The sequence below is a fragment of the Typopeltis vanoorti genome, chromosome 21 (assembly GCF_054136105.1).
Source record: "Typopeltis vanoorti isolate ZY-2024b chromosome 21, IOZ_Tvanoo_1.0, whole genome shotgun sequence".
Taxonomy (NCBI): Eukaryota; Metazoa; Arthropoda; class Arachnida; order Uropygi; family Thelyphonidae; genus Typopeltis; species Typopeltis vanoorti.
In genome coordinates, this window is record NC_143569.1 from 37238328 (window position 1) to 37265083 (window position 26756).

Consider the following 26756-nt stretch of genomic DNA (forward strand, 5'->3'; position numbering starts at 1 on the left):
ATACTCATTTTACAATTAAAATGCAATCAAAAGCATTCTAATATGCTATGTATATTTAACTTTGTAAAAATGTGCCAGCTCAATATGGATGAAACATAATATACTATGAAGCGAGTTGCCCCCTAGAAATGAAATGTGATGCTGTCTGGTACGAAAATATGTTAAAGGCTATGAAATTGAAATGAGATACACTCTGATATATATATTTTTTATTATTATATTTCATTTTTAAAAAAATGTTGATTGCAACCCACATTGTGAAAATCGCTGCTCTAAGAGATGTCTTTTGTTCTTAGTGATATCGCCGAGTTAAAAATGTTTAAAATGTCTGAACTTATGTGTTCAAGTTTTCTTGATTCAAGAAAGTTCAACAAACTATGCTACACGCAACTGCTTTACAATGTATATATGTTGCATGCAACTCTGTTACACCTATTTACATAACATGAGACAAATATGTACACATTATACCATACTATGTGGTGTGTACACTATTTATGTCAGTGTTTGAGCAACTTTTTAAGAACCAGTAAATTGAAAAATTTCTAAAAATAAATTTCTGAAAACAGGGAAAAATATGTCAAATATTTTTTATAGAAAAAATTAAATAAACATTACAAAATGCATGTTAGAAAATGAGATATTCAACTGAGCTTGGGTATGGCTGAAAAAAAAGATTACATGTGAATAAATGCAATTAAATGTTTCAGCCTGTATTAGCAGATAAATTTCTAATTTGCAAAACAGTTTAAATGCCAAATCGACACGCACCGTGGGTGATTTTATACTGGACAGGAACTCGGTAAAGATCCATGCTACTTCTTCATCTACTATAAAGAAGAAGAAAAAATATTATTTTTTTTTTTTTGAAATCCACAATACCATATTATGAAGTAAAACTTATTATACAAAAATGTAGAGAAAATTTCATACACACAGCATTATAAATTAATATTTCAATATTAAAATATGCAGTGGTAATCAGAAATAGTGGAAATAGAAGCAAATGATAACATAATTGTAATTTTATACAATTTTTAATTATATATGATTGCTATCAATAAGAATTCTGTACCTGTGATCACTTTTCAAACACTAGCTTTGTTGGATGAGTGGGTATCTAGATGTGCAGATGATTTTCAGACTAAAATACCATGTATAACTTAACATGAATTTATTTAATAGTAAAATTTTCATCCATGTATTAAAGACATTGTCAATATAAAAATAAAACAGAAAACATTCAACACTGCTCCATAGAAGCTTTAGTAAGGTAACAAATGTAGAAAGTTTTTCTACTGGATTACAAAGTATATTCACTCTTTATTCCTTTATCCAAGCATAAGTTTTGTTAGTCTTTTTCAAATATGTACTCTTGAAATGCTCAATATACTCAATGAACTTGCTCGAGTATTAGAATTCTCAAGGTCTACCATGACCAGCGACCTGAACTCAGATCTCCTAGCTATATCTTAGAGAGGCAAGGACAACCTTGTAAACTTCAATGCCACCAAAACACAGTCCTGTCTGATCTCTCACAAGAAAGAGCTCACATGAACCCCCCCTCCTTACCTTCAGCAATACTGTGATATCCAAGCACAATCAGATTTCTCTTCTTGGACTGACCTGCACCACAAATCTTTTTTGGCACAACCACATTTCAAGTATAGCTTCTGCAGCTGCCAAAAAACTTGGTGTATGTTTTCCACACAAGACACTACTTCACATCTTCACAGCTGCTAACTCTATATAAAGCCCAAATCTGTGCAAACTTTGTTTGCTTACACTTGGATAAAGGATTAAACCAAGAATATAATTTCTTGGCATCTTTAATTTATAGTATAACCAAGTGAAAAACTTTTAACATCTATATCTAATCAAGTATTTTAGTAATAGGGTGTGATACCTTTTGACTACTTGTATATGGAAATATATGGCTTCTGCATTACTTCAACTTTGGTATCACTTCTAGGTCTGGCTCTCATTGATGAGACCTCGATAAAGGTCGAAATTGGTCCTGGTAGTGGCCCTTCCCATAATGCATAGCATTATACATATCCGTAAGAATATGTGTATTGCATTATGGAATACTAAGGCAACTGGTGTGTCATTAGCCTCTATATACAAGTAGCCCAGTTGTGAAGTGATTTCATGCACAAATTTTGTTTGCTTTCACTTGAATAAAGGATTAAACCAAGAATATAATTTATTGGCATCATTAATTTATAGTATAATCAAGTGCAAAAACTTTCAACATGGAATATTGCTCCCCATATTTGGGGTAACACCAAAATCTTCTCTAAGATTGCTCGATTCTGTCCAGAAGGGAGCAATCTGGCTAATTAATGCTCACCCTCTCACAGACATTCAGTATCTGCCTTGTGCCTCTTCTACAGATAGTTTCATGCACAATGCTCTGCTGAATTGGCCACTATTATTCCCTCCACTCTCCTCCAAAACAAGAGCTGCTGCTAACCAACACTCTTTTACAGTCCATCTTGAAACTCACTGAACCAACTTCACTGCCTCGTCTTTCATTCCATCTACTTGTGTCCTTTGGAACAGTCTCCCCCACTCTGCATTCCCCCAAAGATTACAAACCTCAGTTGTTCAAGCAAAATGAACAGATTCCTCAATTCTTCTATTCCCCTTGCCCACACACAACACTAATGTGCTATAGGTCAAGTGGCCTTTCATGTGTGGATCAGAAATTTTAAAAAAAATGTACTAATGTTAGTGTTATTTGCTTCCCCAAACTCAGGAACATGAGTTACTTATAATGGGAGACTTTATTTATCCAAATATTCATTGGGTAGCAGTCATGAGAAGAATGAAGCTGAATTTATCGAGCTGTTGCGAGACAACTTCCTCAAACAGTATATGTGACAGAGGGAACTTGAGGCAAAAGTGTTAGATTTCATTATAACCTTTTCTAAAGGTTTCATTAAGAAAAGGTTACATGCTGAACTACAAAGCAAGAAATTATGACCAACCGATGAGTATAATGAGATCAGCAGAATGGCATCATTTGCTGGATGCTAAGAATATGAAAAATATTTAAATGATGCAATATCAGAATGTGTCCCAAAAGTTCAAAGAATAAATAGAGTAGGAATCAAATGGATATGTAATCTTATGCATAAGGATGATGTCCTTTATGAAATGTCTGTTATCGTGTGCATAAGAATGATCTCCGTTATGAAAATTATAAGCAACAGGCTAGAATAGTCACAACTGTTGTACAGAAAGCTAAGTCAGAGTATGAAAAGAAACTGGCTCTGCAAGCTAAAGACTACCCACAAGAATTCCAGATATGCTGCAAGTAAAAGAAAGAACGAATATGAAAGAATAACTTCTGAATGCAGATGGTGAGAGGGTAACAGATGCAGATGAGGTTGTTCAACTAATGAGTACCCATTTTGCTAAAAGATATCAACCTGATCTATGCAACATTGAGTTCACTACTACCTCTTCACTGTATGAGAAAACTCATGAGGAGGAAGTACTAGAGCTGTTGCACAAACAATAAGAATTCTGCAATAGGAATGGATGCTAAAAGAGTGTTCAACTGAAATGGTTATTCCTTTGACTAGGTTGTTTAATGAGTCTCAGAAGAAGAAAAAAGAGCATATTGTAATTCTATTACACAAGGATGCTGCAAAGATCAATGTATCCAACTATCGACTAATCAGTATCTCAGGAGTGGTGGTGGTGGTGAAAATTTTGGAAACATTGGTTAGGGCTTACATTCAGAAACGGGTTGACAGATAATCTTTACTTTGCAATGGACAGCATGGGTTTACTAAGGGAAGGTCATGTTTAGCAACTTGCTCACATTCTATAATAATGTTACCATTGAACTGGACAATGGATAATGGACACACTGAGACACTCTTGAATTTTTCTAAGGCTTTTTACAGAAGATAGCATAGAAGATTGTTGCATAAATTGGAGAATATGGGTTTGGATTCTAAAATATTAGATGGATAAGAGGATGACTGACTGACGGATATGAAAAAGTGGTATACGGGGGATGAGAGTCTGCAAGATGTAAGATAACTAGTGGTGTACCACAAGGATCAGTCCTTGGTCCACTGTTAGTCACTGTGTATATTAATGATATTGGGAAGGATTTGACAGGAGATATAGAGCTATTTACCGATGATTCAAAGATAGGTAAGGTAATCAGGAATGCTGCTGATATGCAGTACTTGCAGAATGGTTTGAATAGGCTGGAATTGTGGACATGGAAAAATGGATGTCAGTAAATGCAAAGTCATGCACTTTTTGCGTGATTAGATTTCTAATGTTGTATATTGGTGGGATAATGCTAGAAGAAACTGATCAGGCTGGGGATCTTCGAGTGTTAGTAGATATCATGTTGAGGTTCAGAGGCCATGTAGCAAAGATTGCAAATGCAACTCAAATGATAATTCCAATGCTAAAATGAACTTTCACATGTAAAGATAAGGATGTCATTTTACCTCTTTACAATGCCTTGATAAGACCTCCTCACTTGGACTATTGAGTGCAGGTGTGGTCTCCTGGTTTCTGTTGTGACTCTGATACAATGGAGAGAGTGCAAATGGGAGTGTTAAAAATGATATCAGGATTGGAATACTGATTATGAAGACAGACTGATAATTTGTAGGCTGCAGACACTAACAAATGGGAGAAAGAGGGGTGATATGATTGAGACTTACAAACTTCTGTAATAAAGTACTCTCCATTTGAGGGTATTTTATATCCTCAAATGGAGAGTATAAAAATCAGGTTTTCCTTAACAGTTTTTCAATTTCAACCAATAAGAATATTACAACTCATTCCCCTGCAGTACACCAAGTGCTATTTCACTGCCAACTCTTATATAACAGTGTCTTATACAGAATTTAATTTGGAATGTAAGTTAAAGCAGTAGGTTCTATGTAAATATGTACTCACCTTCTGAAACATGATTAGCAGAAGTGCCATTCACCTTGGCAGCACCTTCAAGTTTGAATTTTCTTCTTTCACTTTCTATAACATAAAATAAAAAATTCCTTAAATATACCCATTGACTTCAATAATAAAAATACTGAAGAGGCACTCAGACTAAACAAATGAAACAAAATGATTACAGGCTTAAAATTATAAACAAAGCACACACACGCGCGCGTGCGCACACGCACACGCACAGTTGACCCTTGAATAATACTGGCTTGAACTCTGTGAATCCATTTATATGTGGATTTTTTTTCAATAAATATGCTGGAAAATTTTTGGGGGATTTCCAACAATTTGAAAAACTTGCAGATGAACTGGTCTATGACTAGAAATATTGAAAAAAAATTAAGAGTTAAGTATATCATAAATTCATGAAACATATGTAGATACCAGTCTATTTTATCATTTACTATCATAAAATATACACAGATCTACTGTAAAAAGTTTTATACTAGATTAAATTAAGATTTAATCTAGTATAAAACTAGATTTATTAAAACTTATGCCCACAAACACTTACAGACCATACATGGCACCATTTGCAGTTGAGAGAAATGTAAACAAATGTAAAGATGCAGTATTAACTCAGCATTGCATAAAATTAACTGTTATTATTAGTTAAATTTATTTAACAAATTAGAATAAAATAATTTTATAACGATATAAGCTAGGCTGTTGTGAAGCAATCATACTGTCTGTTTCTTTGTTATCAAAGCATGAATCGTGAGACCTGTAAATAAATATGAATCATTTCTTTTTCATGTTATGTTTTCATTTTTGATGTTTAGTGTTAGTGTGCATAAGTTTTAATAAATCTGAACTTTTTTATACTAGATCTGTGTATATTTTATGGTAGTAAATGATAAAATAGACTGGTATCTACATATATACTATGTAGATACCAGTAGGCTATTAATAGTCAAGTTTTTGAAGAGTCAAAAGTTATACATGGATTTTTGAACAACGTAGGGGGATGGTTTTCCCTCACCACTGTTGTTCAAGGGTCAACTGTATATATATATATATATATATATATATATATATATATATATTTTTTTTTTTTAATTTATTTTATATCAATCCTTGAGAAGTTGCAAGATTTGTAGAACATTGGTGCCTTGTGCGCTCTCTCTCTGTGCATGTACAACATTGATATGTTAAAATGAACAACGGCCAATTACTCAGATTTAAAATAAAATAAAAAAAAATTAACAAAATATTTTAAATGTAAATTGTCTCTTTTTTTTTTTTGACACCTGCTCGAAAAACAAAATATAACCATCAATACAAGCCTATCCAACCATTATAATTTAAAAAATGTTTTGAAAATAATAGAAAATTAAAAAAAAAAAAAAAAAAAAAATTCAGAACAGGTTGCCAAAACAAAACTATCTAAGAAATCATAGTTTAAGTCAATGAACAGTCCACACCATTAGTTAGATATATCTAATATATATAAAAATATATATTAGATATATTTTCTATAAGAGTATTCTAATTAACATATTTCTTCATTTTCATAGTTGCTTGGATATCAATCATTCCACTTATTTTTGAAGGTAAAAATTCAGGTAACATTTCTACTCTCCTGATGTTGCAGTCAGTGTGAAACAAACAGTAATATCTCTCACAGACATCATGGCATTAAATTGGCATGCAAATTCAGCCACGTGTTCACCTGTTTCAGCAATGTGAATTTTCAAATTCATAAATATTTTAGGTTCCCTAGTTTGCTTAAAACAGATTCTCTTTTTACAGTGAGATATCATAGTTCAATTTAAAAAAAAAATTACAATTAATCACTAAAGCTTGCTTTTAAGAATAAAAATTGTTCAAATGCTTCAGCTGAAATCTCAAAATGTGTGCCTATTCATATTGTATGAGTGCAATCTTTTTACTGAGAATGGCATGATAAGTGATCATAAAATGTTTCATTTTCTAACACAAAACCTATCTGCTGATAGAACTAGATCTTCTTCACATCTATGGGCAAGCCATTCTGGCAGCTGTATTTCAAGAAGCAGTAAAATTTCCTCCCTTGGCTTAAACCACTTTTATGGAGTTTTCTGCATGTTTTACAAGCTGTTACCAATGATATATATCACAGTTGATAATGACGATGCATATCTATTTGCAACATGATTCAACTTTTTGATAAAGTGGTATGTACAACACATTTGTTGTAGATGCCACTTGCCTCTTATACATGTCTCTTTTTTTTTTTTGCTTTGGTGCTACCCATACGATATAACTTATTATACTGCAATGAAACCAGATGAAAAACTGAAGATTTTTTTTTCTCTAACTGAAACATACATAAATACACAAAATGCATCAAAATTTAGTAGGTATAAAAAAATACAATGGACGCATATTTCTGTTTAATATATGACATCTTATGGGTTCAATGCTTACTCCCAAGAATGTATCTGTTGCTAATAAGTGGTATGAAATTGCATTTGTTTCAAATGGGAAAAAAATTCCCATGACTCAATACACTGGTCAAGTGGATTTGTCCTTGATTGTTTTAATGTATTCCATTAACTCATGGTACTGATCTTGCAAAAGTAATGTCTGCATTACATCGCAAAGACATGCTTTAGTTCACAAAACAAGAACATTCTGATTTTTTTTTTAAAGCTTAATAATAAATCTGAAAGAATACAACACTAATAACATTAAGATTAAATCCAGTATTTCATCCAAATTACAAGAATGTTGAGTTTAGATCAATGCTAGAGGCTAATGTATAATGTCTAAGAGTGAGTGAGTGTGTGCGCACGCATATGCACGTCATCTTGCCAGTTCACCTGATTTGTGAGATGAAAAACTAGTTTCCAGCAGGAAAACTCCTAGTTGTCTCCATATGAGATCAGCTAACTCACCTTCAGTTAAATTAAATATTTATAAATGCTCCTCATATAACAGATATGATTCAAAGCTATTCTGACCTATGAAGGCACATTTATGGTTGTAATGAACATCAATGTAATGAAAATGTGATTGTCATGATAAATCTGTCCATTTGACACTCTTGTCCATTACTAATCTTGCAGGCAAGATCAGATGTTGCAAATTGGAAAGTGATAGCATCCTCAAAATTTTGGTCAGCTTATGGCAAAAATACTTTCTTTGCTTTGGTTGTAGCAGTGGTTGGGGAAAGGGGAAGTATTTGTCCACACTGTGAATGATTTAATAGTTGCTTACTCTTGAATTTATTCTTGTACAGTAAAGTACAAAAAAAAAAAAAAACTATCAAAAGTCTGAAATGTGGAAAGGCTACTGGAGTATATGATATTCTACCAAAAATGTTCAGATATGGAGGTATAAATATTTTGATGGCTATACTCCATAATTCTGGGGGCATGGTGAGGGCCTAGATGACTGGAGTACAGCTTTCACTATCTATAAATATGGGAATAACAGATGAATTTCTCTATTTTCCACATCTGATTTATGCAAGCATACCTAAGAAGAAGCTAAGAAAAATTGTGGAAGAGAAACTTTGAGCGAGTTTTGCTTTTGTCTTGGATATTTTCCTTTTCAGAAAATTGTGGATGGCATTGACCAATGCACTCTCCAGAAACCATATCCAAGATGCTGGATTTTTGTTCCATCCAGAATACCAGGCCTTCATGATTTCAATGATGGAATATATTATACTTAACAAGAAATTTGGTAAGCACTGGTTTGTACATTCGTATTTAAGAATAGATAACATATTTTCAAGCTTTTTTTTTCTCTTGGTTTAGCTTCTGAGTGGTTTAAGTCTCTTGATTCTATTTTCTCTAGCTGTGATCCCATTCATGTGATTATAAATTAAATAGCAAGAGATCAAAAGATCCTTGTAGAAAACTGTGCTAGTTACCAGATACTATGCAATTTTGTAAATATAAAAACTTCTTGAATCAACCCAATAATATTACTTAGTGTTAACATATCACAATAAGATTTGATATATTTATAAAAATTGAGATCAGAACTTACCTTTTTTTGATGATATGGAGGGAGATTGCTGGGGTAATATAACCAGTTTATTCTCTCTTGGTCGAACTTCAGTTTTTCTTTTAAATTTATAAAATGGACGCTGGTTTCTATCTTCTTTATGTAACTGCAGATGCTGGCCAGGAGGGGGAGATACACCTAAACAGAAAGATACAAATAAGATTGACTTGGTTGCTGAAGACTGGTCAAGAAAGGCAATGCATCCAGCACTTTTAGCTTGAGTTTTCAAGCAATGAATTACAAAATGTTTTTATTCATCTTATGTTTAATAGTATTAAATCATAAGGAAAGTGTTTTTAATTTTGTTGACTTGTTTGGCTTAGTGGGTAGCATCTTCAACCAACAGGCCTTAAGTTCAAATCCCACTGTGGTCAATGGATATCTGAATGCCTTTAGGTAGCACATTAATTTCATCTAGAGCAAAACATTTCCTCTAAATTCACTCTGCCTGAGTGCAAGTTATTAAAGTTGGTTCTTGGGATGATCTGGTTGCCCCTGTACCGGACCTGACCCAACTCAATAATGCCTTTGCAATGTTGAGTGCAAACATGCGAGTTTCTCAGAATTCTTCCATGGCTTGAGTCCAAAGGTGGTTGGTGAAAGCTAGATCAGCTGTAGATCAGGAGTGGCAGAATCCATACTGCTGGTCACTGATTAGTTGGTAGGTCTCTAAATGGCACACGAGTTGATTGTTGCTGACCTTCTCCTTAGTTTCAGAGATAACAGGAGTGAGACGATTGAATGGCAGTTCATTGGCAGATTTTTATCAACTTTCTTTGGAAAAGACTAAGTGTGGATCTGTTTCCAAGTAGAGTAGATGCCAGTTGAATAGGTGTTAGTTCTGGAGCACAAGTTTTTAACACAATAGGCGGGATACTTATCAGGACCAAATGCCTTAGTATTCAGGATAATAAGGATTCTTCTGATTTCTTTCTGGAAAAAGACCATGGGTGACAGAGAGAGAGAGCAATTCTTGGTGGAGTGGAGGAAACTTTGTCCAGATTATCAATGCAGAAATTGGAAGAGAAAAGAGATGCCAGTAAATTGCCTTCTCTTTAGGTGTGATGTGAGAGTGGTGGAAACCTAGGTGGGCAAAAGTTTCGACCTATGCCCTTTTTGACAAGGGACCAGAAGGAGTAACTGTCAATTAAGCAGAAGGCAAGTTTGCAGCATTTGGCTCTTTCAAAGTCTGATTTGGATTTGGTGATGATTCTTTTACAATTGTTGTGAGCTGAAGAATGAGCAGTTGGAGTTTTGGTCTTGAGCTGTTTGTGGTATGCAGAATTTTTTTTTCTTTTACTGAGTTGGCACATTTTTTTTTTTTTGAGAACCAAGGCTTGGATGGTAGCTGGGAATTTGGAGTGGAATTAGAGATGAAGGTCTTCATTCCTGTGAGGATGGTTTCTGTTATTCAGCTGAGCAGGTGTTTGGATTAGAACTGAAGCAGTATTCAGACTATGGGAAGGAGAAATAAAATAGAAGTCATGAAGGTTGTTCTATTTTGATACCCTTGTAGTGCCGAAGGATATAAGACTGAAAACTGGTGAGTGAAGGTTGTTATCTGGCAAAAGAGACTTGTATGAGATTGCAATCTGAGTTAGCAAGAGGAGAGCTGATATCCACAGTGGATTTGGGAGGAAAACTTGTTAGGAAGAGATAGTCTATTGGCAAATTGGAGGAAGTTGTCACGTATTCTGGTAGGGAGATTGACTATCTGTGATAGGTTGTTGCTAATGACAAACACCTCGGCATCTCTGCCTGATGATCAGTGAAACAAGAGAAAGGAAGGCATGAATTATGAGTGTTGAAGTCCCCATAAGTAATGACCTCACTCACTATTAGAGTAGCTTTGATTACAGAAAGAGCTTCACAGAGAGAGAGAGTTGAAGAGGTCAGAGCAGTAACGGAGTTTTGAGAACGATACAGCGTAGCATATGAAAAGAGCGGGTTGGTTTGGTAGAGAAATTTTGAGCCAAAGCAGATCAAACAAGGGGAATTTGAGATTTTGCACTCTCTAGCATGATATGTCAGTTCCAATGAATGCACAAGTCATCCTTGTTACAGAAAGAACTCTGTCATGTGTAGTCTGAGCAGTTGAGGTGGAAAGTGGTTGTTGAGGTTGCCAGTTATGGTTCTTGTTGGATAGTGCACATGCTCATAGTGTAATTCTTGTTGGATAGTGCACATTGTTTAGGCCACAGATGTTGAAGTGAATGCAGAAATTTTTTTTTGGGGGGGGGAAGAATTAATGTTGATAGTTTTTTGTTTTTTTTATGATTTTTTAAACTTTTTTTTTTTGAGAGAGAATTTTTGTGATCCTCAGTAAGGTCAAATTTCTTTGGGTTGTGAACCATTGTACATGGTGAGGAAATGGGCATGTAGTGAGAGGTGAGAGACTTGCAACCATACCAATCACACAGAGGAAACCTGGTCTCATGTCCATATGTTGCCTTGACAGTTCTCCCTGCAGCCAGTGTACTTAGTCTCCCTCCAGTCACAAACTGGCAAAATAAGTGACTGCAGGATTTGGTGTTAGCTGATCAGGAAGCCTTCAAATTTGTTACTTAGTGGGTTGGCAATGCACTTGCTAGCAACTCTCCTGCAGAACCATTTTATTGCTGTATCCCCAAATAGTGGAGGGCCCAGGTCCTCTGCACTATGATTGGCATATCGTTTAAGTTATCACTGTCAACTGCATGCAGGAAGAGAAGGGAGAGAACAGAAACCTGAAAACTTGCTCTACTGACCAAACCTGGTTGCAGCCACTTCAGGTTTCTAATAAGCAAGATGGTGGTATTTCACTGGGCAATGAAAGACATCTACCATCTAGAGGTTTAGTCAGCATTTCCTCTGTCTAGGGAAGATGCACTTTTACAATGGCACTAATGGTTGCCAGAGTCCCATTTGTGGAAATAGGCTATACTGCAGGAAGGTTGGGATGACTCACTTCACTACAAGAAGCTATTTATTACATATATTACTATCAGGGCTAAATGGCTTGATCCTGATTTGCCATTTACTCTGCACTACTGACATCTTTCCATGGTAGTTGCTTATGTCATGGCACTGCTCCAAACTGCCTTATGAGTTCTTCATAATCACCAACTGTATAGTTCCACATATATATCCCTTTGTAACTGAAAATTACACATGCTTGGCTGCTTTCCAGGTCAAGAATACATGATGATTATCATGTATTCTTGATAATCATCATGTTCAGAAGCATAATGGTTACCTTGGTTGACAAATTTTATGATGCTTTCACTATGTCCAGGACTCATATCCCTGGTTCTTTCTATCACATGTTGTTTTAGGTAACCGTCTCTTGCTAGATGCATAAATTTCATTTCCTCCATTTGTCCTTTCCTTATCCAGTCATGTCTCCATAGTTGAGGTTCCCCATAATGATTACTTATCTTGTACCATTTGAGCTAATTTGCATAAGATGAGTAATCATTATGGGGAACTTAAACTATGACTTTCATTTTATATCAGGCAGCTTCAAACACTACTTCCCACAGTCCTATCTTCCTGTTGAATTTCTCTTGCTGGTTATCCCATTTCTTTGTATCCTCCTTAAAAATTCAGTATGCCTACATCAAGCATGGGCAACCTTTCCTAGTTTGAGGGCCAAATTATCATTCTGACTCCGAGTCAAGGGCCGGACCAAATTATTAAATAAAATAAATTAATATTAAATGAATTAAAACAAGTTGCTACTTCATATTTCATTTATTTATAATATAATGCTTTGGTATAAAGCTCTACATAAATTTTATAATATAATGAACGACATAATTTAATGTGAAGATTGGCCTTGTACTTCAACTACGAGACTATCAATATTGACGTTAATATTACTTAAGGATAATCGCATAGAATTTGAGGTTTTCGTCCATTATTCTTGTCCGAATTTTTGATTTATTGTATTTCATCCTCAAAAAAAACTGTTCACACATATATGTGCTGCTGAAAAGACAAATGATTTTTCTTGAAAAGGCACGTAAATTTGTATATTTTTCTTCCACCAAATAAAATTTATAAGAATCCGTCAAAGCAATGTTGTTAAATTGTGATTTTAGCACTAAAATTGCCTGAAGCTCAATAAGTTCCATCTGTAAGTTTTCTGGCACATTATTTACGTCAGCATCCATCAGGTGACAAATATAGCGAATGTGGAGTCTTTGTTTTTGAAGTCGGCAAACGTTGTATCAAATTGCTCTATTAGTGCCTTCAGTTCATCTCCATAACAATTATAAGGGATATTTTTATGATAAATTTAGTTTAATCCTTTATCCCAGTGAGAGCAAACAAAGTTTGCGCCTGAAAATATCTTCAGGACTGAATATAGTGTTGTACTATCCCACCTGGGTAAGTAGTGCTTTTGACATGTCCAAAGGTGGAGCAAGCTACCAACACTCCTATCCCAGTATCTCCCATAATGGGATCCTTTATCCCAGTTTGGGATAAAGGATTAAACTAAATTTATTATAGTCTAACCTAGTGAAAAATAAACTTTCAACGATATTTTTATGAGTTGCTAGAGTAGGAAAATGATAACAATTTTTAGCTCTTATCTGACTTTCCAACAATCTTAGTTTATTACAAAAAGCTTTGACATGTCCATGCAGTTCATGAACCAATTGTCCTTGTTTTTGCAATTTAAGATTAAGTTTGTTTAGGTATCCAGTGACATCTACAAGGAATGCTAAATCACACACCCACTCATCATCTTTTACTTGGTTAATTGTGTTTCCTTTTATGTCCATAAAATCTGCAATGTCTTGTCTCAGATCATAATATCGTTTTAACTTTTACCTTTACTCAACCACCTCACTTCACAATAATAAGACACATCTTCATAATCCGAAAATAGGTCTGCCAAATACTCCTTAAATTAAGTGCACGTGACTTAATAAAGTTAATACTGGCTACTACAACTTCCATAACATTTGTGAATTTAATCAATTTTGCACACAGATTTTGTTGGTGGATAATGTATTGAAAATTTGTTAAATTTTCTGAATGGATAGGTAGTTCTACTGCTCTTTCATGAACTATTCCAATAAATCCTTTCTGTGCACCAACCATTGCAGGGGCTCCATCAGTGCATATGCCAGATAGTGAACTCAATTTAAGCCCAAATCTCTCGAAGAGTGTGTTGACTGTTTTAAATATATCTTCACGGTAGTTGTTCCTTTTAACGGACAAAGCGCTAATAATTCCTCTGTGATGTTGAAATCCGCATCAACTCCTCGAATAAATATTGCTAGTTGTGCTGTATCGGAGGCATCGGTGCTGTCATCCAAAGCAATTAAAAATGCTTACAATCTAGCAATCTTCTCTTTTAAACTTTTTTTTTGATATCATCAACCATAATTTCTATCCGTTGGACAACAGTACGTCTCGAAAAATGAATATTCTCAAAGTCTTTTTTTCTTTTCAGGACATATTATACTTGCAACATCCAGCAGACATTCTTTGATAAATTCTCCTTCACAAAATGACTTAGAATGCTTAGCGATTTTTGCGTTTACCACAAAGCTGGCTTTGACAATGCTGTGGTGCTGCGTTCTTTGCTTGTTGAACATTTGCTGCTGGGGATTCAAGTTCTTCTTCAACTTCTGTATTTCATCTTTTCGTAGTTGTCCATCAATTTTTGGGTGATCCGCATGTCTCGAAGTAAAGTGTCTCTTCAAGTTGTATTCTTTGTTGACCGATACGGATTCACTGCACAGCAAACATACAGGCAAATCTTTATTCAGAATAAAATAATAATCCTCCATCCAGTTGTCTTGGAATTGACGATTCTCTGCATCTACTTTTCTTTTTTTTTGCAATAACCCCTGACATTGTCCCAAATTTATAAGTGATATTCAGAACTGTCAAACAAAACTGTCTTCTACACCGCAGGCACTGAACAGAACACAACATCAATGCAGGCACTGAACAAAGCACAACACCAACGCAAGTACCGAACTGACACGTTGTAACACATTCACACACGCCACTAGTCAAAGTGAGAAAGAGACCTTGGTTGGAGAAAACAGTGTGTTTTGCGCAAGTCATATGATGTCAGCTTAATGTGAGTTAGTAGAACACACCATGTTCTCTCCCACCATGAATCAGACAAACCTCGCTGAAATAGATTAGGGCCGGATCAAAAGAAGTAGAGGGCCAGATCCGGCCCGCAGGTTGCCCATATGTGCCCTACATTCTTCCCTTCTCTTATAAGAAAAAAAATCTTAGTCTGTTAACCAAGTCTCACACCTATTATTTTTGTCCAACTCAAGCTAACCAAGGCCAAAAACTCCTCACCCTTGTTACCAATTCTTCTTACATTAATATCTGTGTGCTACAATATCCCTTTCAATCCATAGGCCCCCTTGCATCAATGAAAGATGCAAGGGGATTGTCTCATTCAGTTTGTCTTGAGACTTGACAAAAAACTGCATTCACCATTCTCTGATCTTTAAGAAAGGTGCCTGCATACAGATTACCCGAATAGCTTTAGTTTACCTGATTTTGTACTTCCATTCTCTCACTGAACAAAACTTCATCTAGATATTTAACTCCAGATGCATTTGAGTGTAATCAATCAGCTCATAACAATACTTTTGTCCATAGATTTTGAACAACTAAAAACTGCACACCATTCTTTCTACACACAGCTTACATAGACTTCGTAATCATGGCTCTTCATCTCATTTCATACTCCTCTCATACCTCAGCAGTAGCCTTACCAAGATGATTTTCTCTCTCTTCCTATTAACTTTCATATCCTTTGGTATTCATATACTTCATTGCAACCATTTCATTAGGTAAAATTAGGCAAAACAGAATTGTTTACATTAAAAAAAATAGTTTTAGATTTGAATACTAACATGAAGGCGTATGCATCTTTGTTGTGTAATGCTTAGTACAGTGGAATAGATGCAGATGGTAATATTAGCACAGTGATTCTTCAATAACCATACTTTCAAATAAAACTTTCAAATAACCATACACTTATGTGACCAACCCTTATATACATTAGCATGTCAACTTCTGGTACAGTACCATGTTTTTTATGTTGAGCCCATACATGAGAGGTTGGTTGATCAACCTAGAGTACATTAGTGCCATGTATGGGTAGTGGGTTGGGAAAGGAGGAACTTGTTTACATTTGATTTAAAAGACTGTATATTGTATTCCTTGGGAAACACAGCAGGGGACGACTGTTCCACAATACAGCAGTTGCAGGGATGAAGGAGGAGAAAAAGAAATCTGTTCTGTGGGTTTCAAGGTGCACTGAGCAGAAGCTGCATATGTTCTATTGAGCTTAGGTACTGAGTGGGTGAATTATTGATGCTATTTCAGGTGAACGGAAATATTTGTAAAATGCACATAGTGCGAAAACCAAACATCATTGCGAAAGTGTGTGTGTGGGGGGGGGGGAAGTGAATTGGTATGTAAATGAAACTCACAGAAGAGATTTCTCAACATTAGGGGAAAAAAACGATGAAACAGTTTTCATTGTATAATTGTTTACTTAATATTTCATGAGCTGTAATATCTAACATCTTTAGAGCACAAACACAAAGCAGTTGAAACTGTGCTTCAAGTATACTGTGAAGGTTGTATCTCCCTTGGGTAATTCAGACCACAACCTTATGCTTATCTCTTCCCCAAACAAGCAACACCTACACAACCATTCTCAACCAAGAGTTGTCTGGCATTAGAAGAATGCCAAGTGGAATACCCTACAAGATTTCTATGCCCCATTCCCATGGTCACACTATTGCTTCGGATCTTCCAACCCTAGCATATGCACTGAATGCATCACTGAAGTAATCCTCAGTTGAATGAAAGTACATATTCCTCATTCCATGCTTAATTCCATCCACTATATAAGCCCTGGTTCACCAAAAGATATGCCAAGGCTATACAAATGAAGAACCAAGCATACCACAACTGACCACCGTTGAGAACTCATCTTCTTTCACTTCAAATCCCAAAAGAGCTGCAAGAAAATCATCAATGCATCAAAAACACATATTTCTAAAGAACCAAAAGTAAGAAACTTGCATTGTGCTCAAATGGCAGCTGCACATTTTGGTCTTTAGCCACAACTTTTGTCCAAACACTGCTTCTATCACTCCTACACCCAGATGGGCCTGTTGCCAACAGAGAAAGCAAATCTGCTGGCATCATACATTTTCCTCAAATGCTTGCAGAAATGATTTTGGTAAAAATCATTTCTGCAGATCTTTTATCATTTTGGTAAATGATAAAAGATCTGCTCAGAAGTTCTGTGAGTATCAAGACAAAGAAAATAATGATAAGAACATTAGTCTGGCCAATTTTCACATATGGAAGTGGACCTGGATATTCAAGAAGAGAGTAAGGCAACAGATAATGGCCTTTGAAATGTGATGCTATAGGAGAGCTCTGAAAATCCCACGGACAGAACATGTGACAAATATAGATGTCCTACAGAGAATGAGAACACAGAGATTTTTATTACAGGAAATGATCCAGGGAAAGATGAGATTGGCAGGACATGTACTGAGAGGTTCAGCAGGACAGAGGATATTAACAGTTTTAGAAGGAAAAATTATGGGAAAAGGATCAAGAGGCAAAAAACAAAGCACATGGCGTGAAGATATAAGATCATGGACAAGATCACAAGGCTATGCAGAAACAAAAAGGAAAGCCACCAACAGAGAAAACTGGAAGGACATGGTGCTGCACCCTCTCACTGAGGAAGCTACATGAAGAAGAAATGATTATTATCAATTATTTTATGGCATCTCCATGGAGCCTGGATACTAGTTGTGGGAGACCCAATTAACCATTATACACAAAAATCCGATCATACCTTTCTTGAATCTATTCAAGGAAAGGTATGATAGGATTTGTGCGTATCAGAGAACTTGCAACCAATTCCGGCAATCCATTTCATTCACCACTCTCCTGTAAAAAATCTGGTCTGCGCACCCCCTACTAACTACACTCATACACAACTTCCACAAGTGGCCCCTAGTTCTCTGATTATTTGTCATATATTGAAAATTTTCACTTGTGTCAATTTTATAAAAACCCCTTTAATATTTTTATTTGGTCAATCGTCTCTGAATCCTCTCTGCCACCTCCTGGACCAAATCTCTGCACAGCAGTCAAGATGTGCCAAATCATAGCCTTATAAAGAAGAAAATAACTCACTTATCTTTACTTGTTAACATGTTTTTCCACATCCATATAATCCTTTGAGCTATTTTGCCAATTTTTGCAATATGCCCTTTGAACTTCAACTCTTTGTCCACCATCATCCCCAAGTCCCTATCCTCATCAATTTCCTGCAATCCAATACCATCAATATGATTAGTGTTTCCAAATTCCCGACATTTTGGAATCTTTGGGAATTGAGAATGGAAAATCGTATTTCCCGAAATAATCTTTTTCATTTAATTTTCGTTGATCATCTGTAATAATGGCTATAACAGTAAATGTTAATAAACAGAAAAGCCATAGAGAAGATGGGGCAACCAGGGTTCATGGCCCCAGCGCAGTCTTTCAGAGGTTTCGAGACACTCCTATATGTAAAAGGTCGAAGCAAAAAATGAGTAAATAAAATTTCCTAAATGGAGGTCGACCGGAATTTCATGACTAGTGCATCTCTTGCCCTGAGCACTAAACAGGGGTCATTACAGTATCATTTTGGCTAGGTTTCTGTTATATTTCAGGTTTTCTCAAAATATAAACAATGTAATTAATGCAAACTTTATTTAACCAAACCTTATATGTAAAAACTCACTGTATACTATATCACACAATGTATTAACATTCCCAATCTCATTTAAATATTTTATTTATTAAATTAAACATTAATAGAAAAGAAAGGCAAATATTATTCGTTTAAAAATTAAAAAATACTTCAAATAGTTTTTATTTGTCATTTTTAAAATGAAACTTTAAAAAACATAGAGCATTAATTGCCCGATCAGACAGTCGTGATCTTCGCTTTGTAACAAATATACTTGATGTGGAAAAATTTCTTTCATTTTCTGTAGATGTTGGTCGAATTGTTAAGAGTGCATCTAAAAGCATCTTCAAGTTGGGAGTGAGAAAATGAGTTGCTTCATATAAGCTCATTTCCTTCCTTAGAGAAGCAAATATTTTGTCTGCATGCATAGGGCTAGGCTTTGATGTCGAAATTGATATTGCTTTAGTCAATTCACCCTTCAGATAAGATTCTGATTTAATGTCAGAACTCTCTGTAAGGACATCCTTTATTTCTTTTATTGGCACTTCTTGTGCTGTAAATGTTCCTTTTAAAAAGTCTTTCCATTAATGACTTTGCCAATCGTGTAATTTCATTCTTACTTGACAAGGCAAAAAATTCATCCTCTTCCATCTCACATAAACAATTAACGTTGCTCAAGTACTTTGTGAGAGACACAAGATCTCTATTTCTACATTTAATCAATTCAAATTTTATTTCCTTTAAAAGCATTTGGCTCATTGAAGAATTCTGTTTTTCTAAATTACTGAACAAAAATTCTTTCACTTGTGAGAATATTAGCATCTCTATTGCTTAAGGCTTCAACTGCTAATCTTACAGGTTGTAAGCAATTCAACATACCTCTCAATATTTCATAATATTCTTCTTTCCATAAGTGATCGAGTTTCAGCTCTCGTAAAACAGTCTTAATCGGATTTATGATCTTTAAAAATCTCTCTATCATTCTCTCCAGTGTGTTCCAGCATGTTTTACAGTCCAAAATGACTTCTAGTTCCCTTGTTTCACTCTTGGTTATTTCTTGCTGCAAAAGAGAATTTTTTACTGGAGAATATTTAAATATTTTCATAATTCTTCGTACGCTGCTAATTGCCGAAGATAGATCATCTCGCAAATTATACTGATCAGCTCGGGACACACCATCTAACTCAGAATCAGTATTGAATTCACTATCACTGCTACAAGTCACTGATGTTTCACCTTTCAACTTTTTAACATAAAATACTTTTGTTAAAACTAGATGTAGCACATGGTTGTAGCAGTACTGTTGAATGGTCGGTGATAATTTTCCGAATTTTTCCATAACAGCTGCACCATCACTAATTGCAACCGCATCATTTTCAAGTTTTAACTGAAAGTTTTCTAATCTTTCCTGAAACAAGGATAACGCTTTTTCTGCAGGACAGTTCCCATGTATTCTTATCAAACCAATGTTCATAGAGGTCTCATTGCAGTATACGTGAACATTCATGTATCTGCGATTCCTGCAACTGGTCCACTCATCTATTGAAATGCTCAGTTTTTTATTATCACATTTGAATACTTCCAATTTCTGGATGTACAGTTTCACTTTACTATAACAATTATGTATTAGTGTCATAACTGAAGATGGACTTCTTGGCAACTGCATTCCTTTGCTTGTGAAACTTTCCCTAATAAACTCAATTTTTGTGATGTTGTTGACTGATATCCCATCCAAGCTAATTTGCTTATGGTTTCTTCTAAATCCAGTCCCTTGACATAATATAAAATTGTCATTTGTCTCTTAAAAGATGAAGGCATTGGTTTATCATTATTCAATTCAGACTGTTTTTTCCTTTTCATTCCATGAATGTATACTAGGTGCCTATGTAGACCGCTGGTTGATGATGCTTTGCATTGCAAAGGTTTGGAGCATATCTGGCAACGAGCTGATTCGTTATCTTTATCTTTTCTAAAATATTCTCAACATTCTTTACACTCTTTACTCATTGTGATGGCAATCTATAAAAAAATATTAAAATAGGAATGTGAATGTGCTCACACGTTAGAAATGCTCTCTCTCTTATCGTTTCTCCACAGGAGTAAGAAATAACCAAAGGCTACCTGCATCCAGTGTTCTAGCTTAAGAAAGTCTCGCATTTGAAGAGAACAGTGGTGATTTATTGCTAATGAATTGACAAGCACAACAAAAGTCCAACTCGAGCATTAATATATATATATATATATATATATATATATATATATATATATATATATATATATATATATATATATATATATTTTTTTTTTTTTAAATTTTTTTTTTTTTTAATACTAATGCTTGAGTTGGAATATGATATATATTTATTTAAAATATTGCTGTTAGAACATTTTAAATAAATTTTATTTGCGAACCAGTTCATTTTATTTCAGACAATCTATAAAAAAATATTAAAATATGCATTTATTAAAAATTTTCCCAATTTCTCAACCAAATTTTCTCAGGATTCGGGAACGGGAAACAAAAAAAATTCCTGCCCGGAAACCCTAAATATGATACACTATATGCATCCTTTTCAACCTGAAATGCATACCCTTACATTTTGCAACATTAAATTGATAATCATTATCCTTTGCCCATAATGGCAAATCATCCTGCAGGATATCTATAAACCTTTATCAACTATTGCTCTCTCCAGTTTTGCATCATCAGCAAACAACTGAATATATCCCTTCTTAAATCTTTCTTTATGCCATTGATATACAAATTAAAGAGTAGTGGCCTCAATACTGAAACCTGAAGTTTGGTATTATTGGATATAGGATTACACCATCCTTCTCTTAGATTCCACTTCAACATATACTACTCTCTGGTGTCTTTCTGTCATCCAACCCTCTATCCATGCTACTAGCCTCATATCTATTCCCATTTGCTTCAGTTTTTGTAATAATTTTCCATGTGATATTCTGTCAAATGCCTTGGTAAAGTCGAGCAGTATATGGCTTAGCCATTACCTTTACACTGCTGCTATCATCACTTTATTATAAAATGTGAATAAATTACTAAGACGAGACCTACCTTTACAAAGCCATGCTGCCCACTATAGAGTATCGCATCTATATTTACCACTTTTGTATTTTACCTATCACCAACTTTTCCAATACTTTAACAACTACTTGATATATATTAATTGGTCTGTGGTTTGCTACCTCTGTCTTGGAGCCAACTGTATGCAAACTATCCTACCCTCTTTCCACTCCCTTGGAACCCTGGTAGAGCTGAGACTTAGAGTGAACAACTTCAGAGAGTATCTTCAGGACTGGGGAAACTCGTGGCAAAGGCAGACTAAGTTCACATCACTTTCCTTAGTACCCCATAATGCAAAACACATCTCCTTGTAGACATATATAATGCTATGCATTATGGGAAGGGTCACTACAGAGAATGGATTCCTCTCCAAAAACTTGTGAGATCCCACAGATCATCCAACAATGAGCGACCCAAAGGATCAAAGCTCAGCATCGTTCCCCCCCAGTAACAGGCTCACCCTGTCACTGAGCAGAAATGCTCATATTTTCTCTGAGGGGGGTAACAACAACAGCCGTGCCTCAGTTAACTTCATGGGCTACAGCATTGCTGTCCATTATCCCTCTACCTCACTAACAGCAACATCCGAGCCTCAGAACTTCGTTGGCTACAGCAGGGTTTCTCAAACTGTGTTCTGCGGAAGGTGAATAGGTGTCCCCACAAGAAGTTCTGGAATTTGTCATTTTAGTTTTCTAAGCATTTTCCATGAATAAATATTTTATAGTAGAAATATTCTGAGGAGAATAATATTCGTGAATATGTCGAAAAGCTCAGATCCAGAACGCCTAATAACATCTGTGTATCGTTAATTTTCATACATCGAACCCTTTCAACATTTGGCAAAGGGAATACCGCTGTTTATGATGGGTCATAAAAATTGCCTGCAAGTGGATTATAACAATGGGTGGCATATCCTCTGTTCTCAAAACTGAAGGAAATGTCAGTGACCAAGCGGCATATTTTTAAACATGGAAATATTTGTGAATTATCGTTAATTTTCACACATCAAAATCTTTCGACAATCAGGAAAGAGAATACCGCCGTTTATAACTGATCATAAAAATTGCCTGCAAGCCGATTAAAACAATGGGAGGCATGTTCTCAAAACTGAACGAAATAACATCTGTGTTACAAATGTTATTAGTGACCAATCAGCAAGGAAGTATAAAGAAAATTTTTCCACTGAAATTGAAGATCAAGGTAGTCTATATCTGGTTCTCAGATCTATTAATACTGAATACTTTCTTTGCAAGTTCATATTGCAGTGTGTAAGTGCTTGTTCTGAAACCGGAGTGCCGTGATTTTTTTAAAAAGTGATAGGAATACAGATTTAAATTCTAATATGAATAAGAGACAAGGCACTTTGTTTAATTTTGGTATTAAGAAATCTCTTATTGAAGGTGTTTGTGACGGAACAGATAGTGAGTCATCCACCTCAAGCCTACAAAGCGATCTCCAGGATGTACAAAAGGAGGGGGAAAATTACCAGCACACAGGAGAAAAGTTTGCATTCACTCGTAAGTACTTATAATATAAATTTTGGTGATCAGAATAGGAGATGTCAATGAAAATCAGCACAAATGAATTTAATGATGGTTTAATTGATGTTTAATTAATATTTAATAATTAATAAAAATGGCTAAATTACCAATTAATTATTAATTAATACAATTGGTAATTACAAAATAACCAAGGTGTTCAGTAAAAATTGCAGGATTTGTGAAGTGTTCCATCATAGAAAAAGTTTGAGAAACCCTGGGCTACAGCATTGCCATCCATCACCCAAGCTTCCAACCGGCTTCGACCCTTAGGGATCTGGTCAATGGGAGCCAGACCCAGAAGTGATACCAAGGCTGAAGTAATGCAGAAGTCATATTTCCATATGCCGGTTGCCAAACGGTGTCGCACATTATTAAATTACTCTGGATTAGAGAAAGATGTTGGAAGTTTTTTTCACTTGGTTAGACTATAAATTATATATTTAGCTTAATCCTTTATCCAAGTGTAAGCACACACAAAGTTTGTGTCTTAAGTATCTTCAGGACTGGGGCGACTCGTGGCAAAGGTGGACAGAGTTCACATCACTTTCCTTAGTATCCCATAATGAAGCACATCCCCTTGCGGACATGTATAATGCTGTGCATTATGGGAAGGGTCACTACCCAGACCAGTTTCGACCTTTATTGAGGTCTCTTCATTGGGAGCCAGACCCAGAGGTGATACCAAGATTAATAATAAGCTGTGACACCATATGCAACTGGCATATGGAAAGATGACTTTCCATATGCCACCTTGGTATCACCTCTGGATCTGGCTCCCACTGAAGAAACCTCAATAAAGGTCAAAACCGGTCTGGGTAGTGACCCTTTCCATAATGCATAGCATTATACATGTCTGCAAGGAGATGTGCTTTGCATTATGGGAGGCTAAGGAAAGTTATGTGAACTCTGTCCACCTTTGCCACGAGTTGCCCCAGTCCCGAAGATGCTTCAAGCACTTTGTTTGCTTACACTTGGATAAAGGATTAAACTAAATATATAATTTGTAACTTCATCAGAGAGAATGCCAATTCTCTTTCATGTAATACATGCACTGATATGCCATCCAGTCTCACTGCTATGTTCACATCAATATTTTTTAATATTGCTGAACATCCTGTTCATCAACCTCAATGTTGATATGCATCTCTGTAACATTAGTACTGTAAAATTACCTGGATAATACACCTTTTGCAACACGATCACTCAATAACACCTATTTCTTTTGGTTCAGTCACCTTCCTACCATGAGCATTGTTTAAAGTCATCTTGTTATAGTCCTTTTTCCTCTTACCTGCTACATAATGAAAAAACTTTTTGGTTTACTTTGGCTGTTTGGCTATTCTCTCTCAAAATCTAATTTGGCCTTCCTTATCATACTAATCACCTTTCTTGCTTGCACTTTTTTACTGCTCATGAGTATGCCGATCACTTTTTTTCTTTATACTTCCTCCATAATCCTTTTTTTTTTTGCAGCTCTTGCTTTATATCCGTACTCGTTCACTTAATTCCAACTTAGTATATCCTCCTGACCTTTGGTATGCAGTCTGATACTGCTACTCTCAAGCAATCTCTAACCACTTGCCATGCACTATGGACATTCTTTCCTTGTAGCTTCTCAAGCCATGGCACTGTTCCAAGATGACTCCTGAATCATCTTGAAAGATGTCTCCTAACCATTCCAAATACCCAATATTCGAAGCCTCCTCTGATCTTTTACAAAGAAGTGATCAGAAAAATTCTATCCAAATTAGTAATCAAGAAGTCCCCTGGCCCTGACAGCATCTGGCAAAATCCAAAATGATTTTTCCAGAGTTGACTCCTATTCTATGTCACCTGTTTATTGTCTCTTACTCTGCTGGCATCTGCCGTATGCCCTGGAAATTAGCCTATCATATCAAACCTATTCCCAGGAAGGATGACAGATTCTTACCATCAAACTATTGCCCAATCTCTTTCTCACACACACACACACTCTCACTTCAGTCTTCTCTAAGGTAATGGAGAGAACCATCAACAGCCAACTCCTATGCTATCATGAAAGTATTCAACTATCACTAGTATGGATTCTACCGGCACTGTTCAAAAGGGGATTTGCTCACCTATATCACACACTTCTGGATAAACACCGCGGAAAAGTTTGGATTTTAACCAAAATGGAAAATTAAGGCTTTTAACTAGGTCTGGCACAAGCCTATTAAGTAAGCTTCCATCCTTAGTCTGTCCTATGACTTCTGCAACTAGGTCACCAGTTTTCTCACCAGATTCACACTGTGTGGGATAATTATGGTTCCCTATCTTCTAACTATGCAACTAATGCTGGGGCTCACAAGGTTCTGTCCTGTCACCCACCCTGTTTCTTCTATACATAAATGACTTGCTCCAGCTGACCACCAGTCCAATACAGAGTTTTACAGATGACGGTGTACAACATTCCTTCTTACTTGACAAACCTTGCACCAAACAAACCACCACAATTCACAGCAACAACCCTAACTTCTGATCTTCAAACCATACTTTGATCGTTATCCAAACCATACTTGGATAACCTTGTCAATTTCAACACCTCAAACACATTTCTACCTTATTTTCCACAAAAAGGAAACATTATCTCCAACCCTACACCTTTGACAGCACCCAAATCTCTAGGCAAGATGAGATCTCTCCTTCTTTGGGATTACCTTGACATTAAGACTCTATTGGCATAAACACATAATAACCATCGTCTCCTCAGCATCCAAAAAAATTAGGATTCCTTTTTGTTCAAGGTTCTTTCTGCCCAATCAGCAATTAACCCTGCACAAATCTGTCCATCCATTGAGTACTGGCTCACACATCTGGGGAGGTGCCCTTAGAGCTCTTTAAAAAAAAATACTCAATGCAGTGCAGAAGAGGGCAGTCAGACTGATTAATAACTCATCTCTTCCCAGCTCATCCCAACCACTCATGCACAGGAATCTAGTATCTACTGCATGCATATGAGAGTGTGCTGAAAAGTTGTGATAATCACATGAAGGAATTGAGGTAGAACCAAGTAACTTACATATTATTCTACATATTCCCCACGAAGTGATATATGCTTCTTAACAATGCTGCTGCATCATTTGCAATCTTCTAAGGAAAAAAGACTTTTCCTTGTTGAAATAGTCAGATGGGGTTGGGTCTGGCAAATAGAGTGGACGAGGCAGACATTGCAAGCCCAAGTTGTATATTGTCTGTTGGGTTTCATGAGCAAGCGAATTGTCATGCAAAACCAACAAACATCCTCAGTTTCCTGCAATGTTTTTCCTTCAGTACTTCTTTCAATTCCTTCAGAGATCTTGATCAAACTGCTGCTGCTGCTATAACAGTTTTACCATTTTTTGAGGTACTTGGTAGGGATTACACCATCCATATTCCA

At 35.7% G+C, this 26756-nt stretch overlaps 1 protein-coding gene across 2 annotated transcripts in view; it reads right to left on the reverse strand.

The window, feature by feature from the left end:
- Positions 1–26756, reverse strand: part of LOC150094746 (fibronectin type-III domain-containing protein 3A-like) — a 379873-nt gene that overhangs the window by 144497 nt on the left and 208620 nt on the right. Inside the window, exons 4-6 of one of the 2 annotated variants that reach the window (XM_090411064.1) lie at positions 8971–9126; positions 4942–5016; positions 772–827 (exon numbers count right to left, since the gene is read on the reverse strand). In XM_090411064.1, coding sequence (XP_090267190.1) covers positions 772–827; positions 4942–5016; positions 8971–9126 — 287 coding nt within the window. Of the gene's footprint in view, positions 1–771; positions 831–4941; positions 5017–8970; positions 9127–26756 lie in introns of both variants that reach the window. The other variant, XM_090411062.1, reaches the window with a different exon arrangement.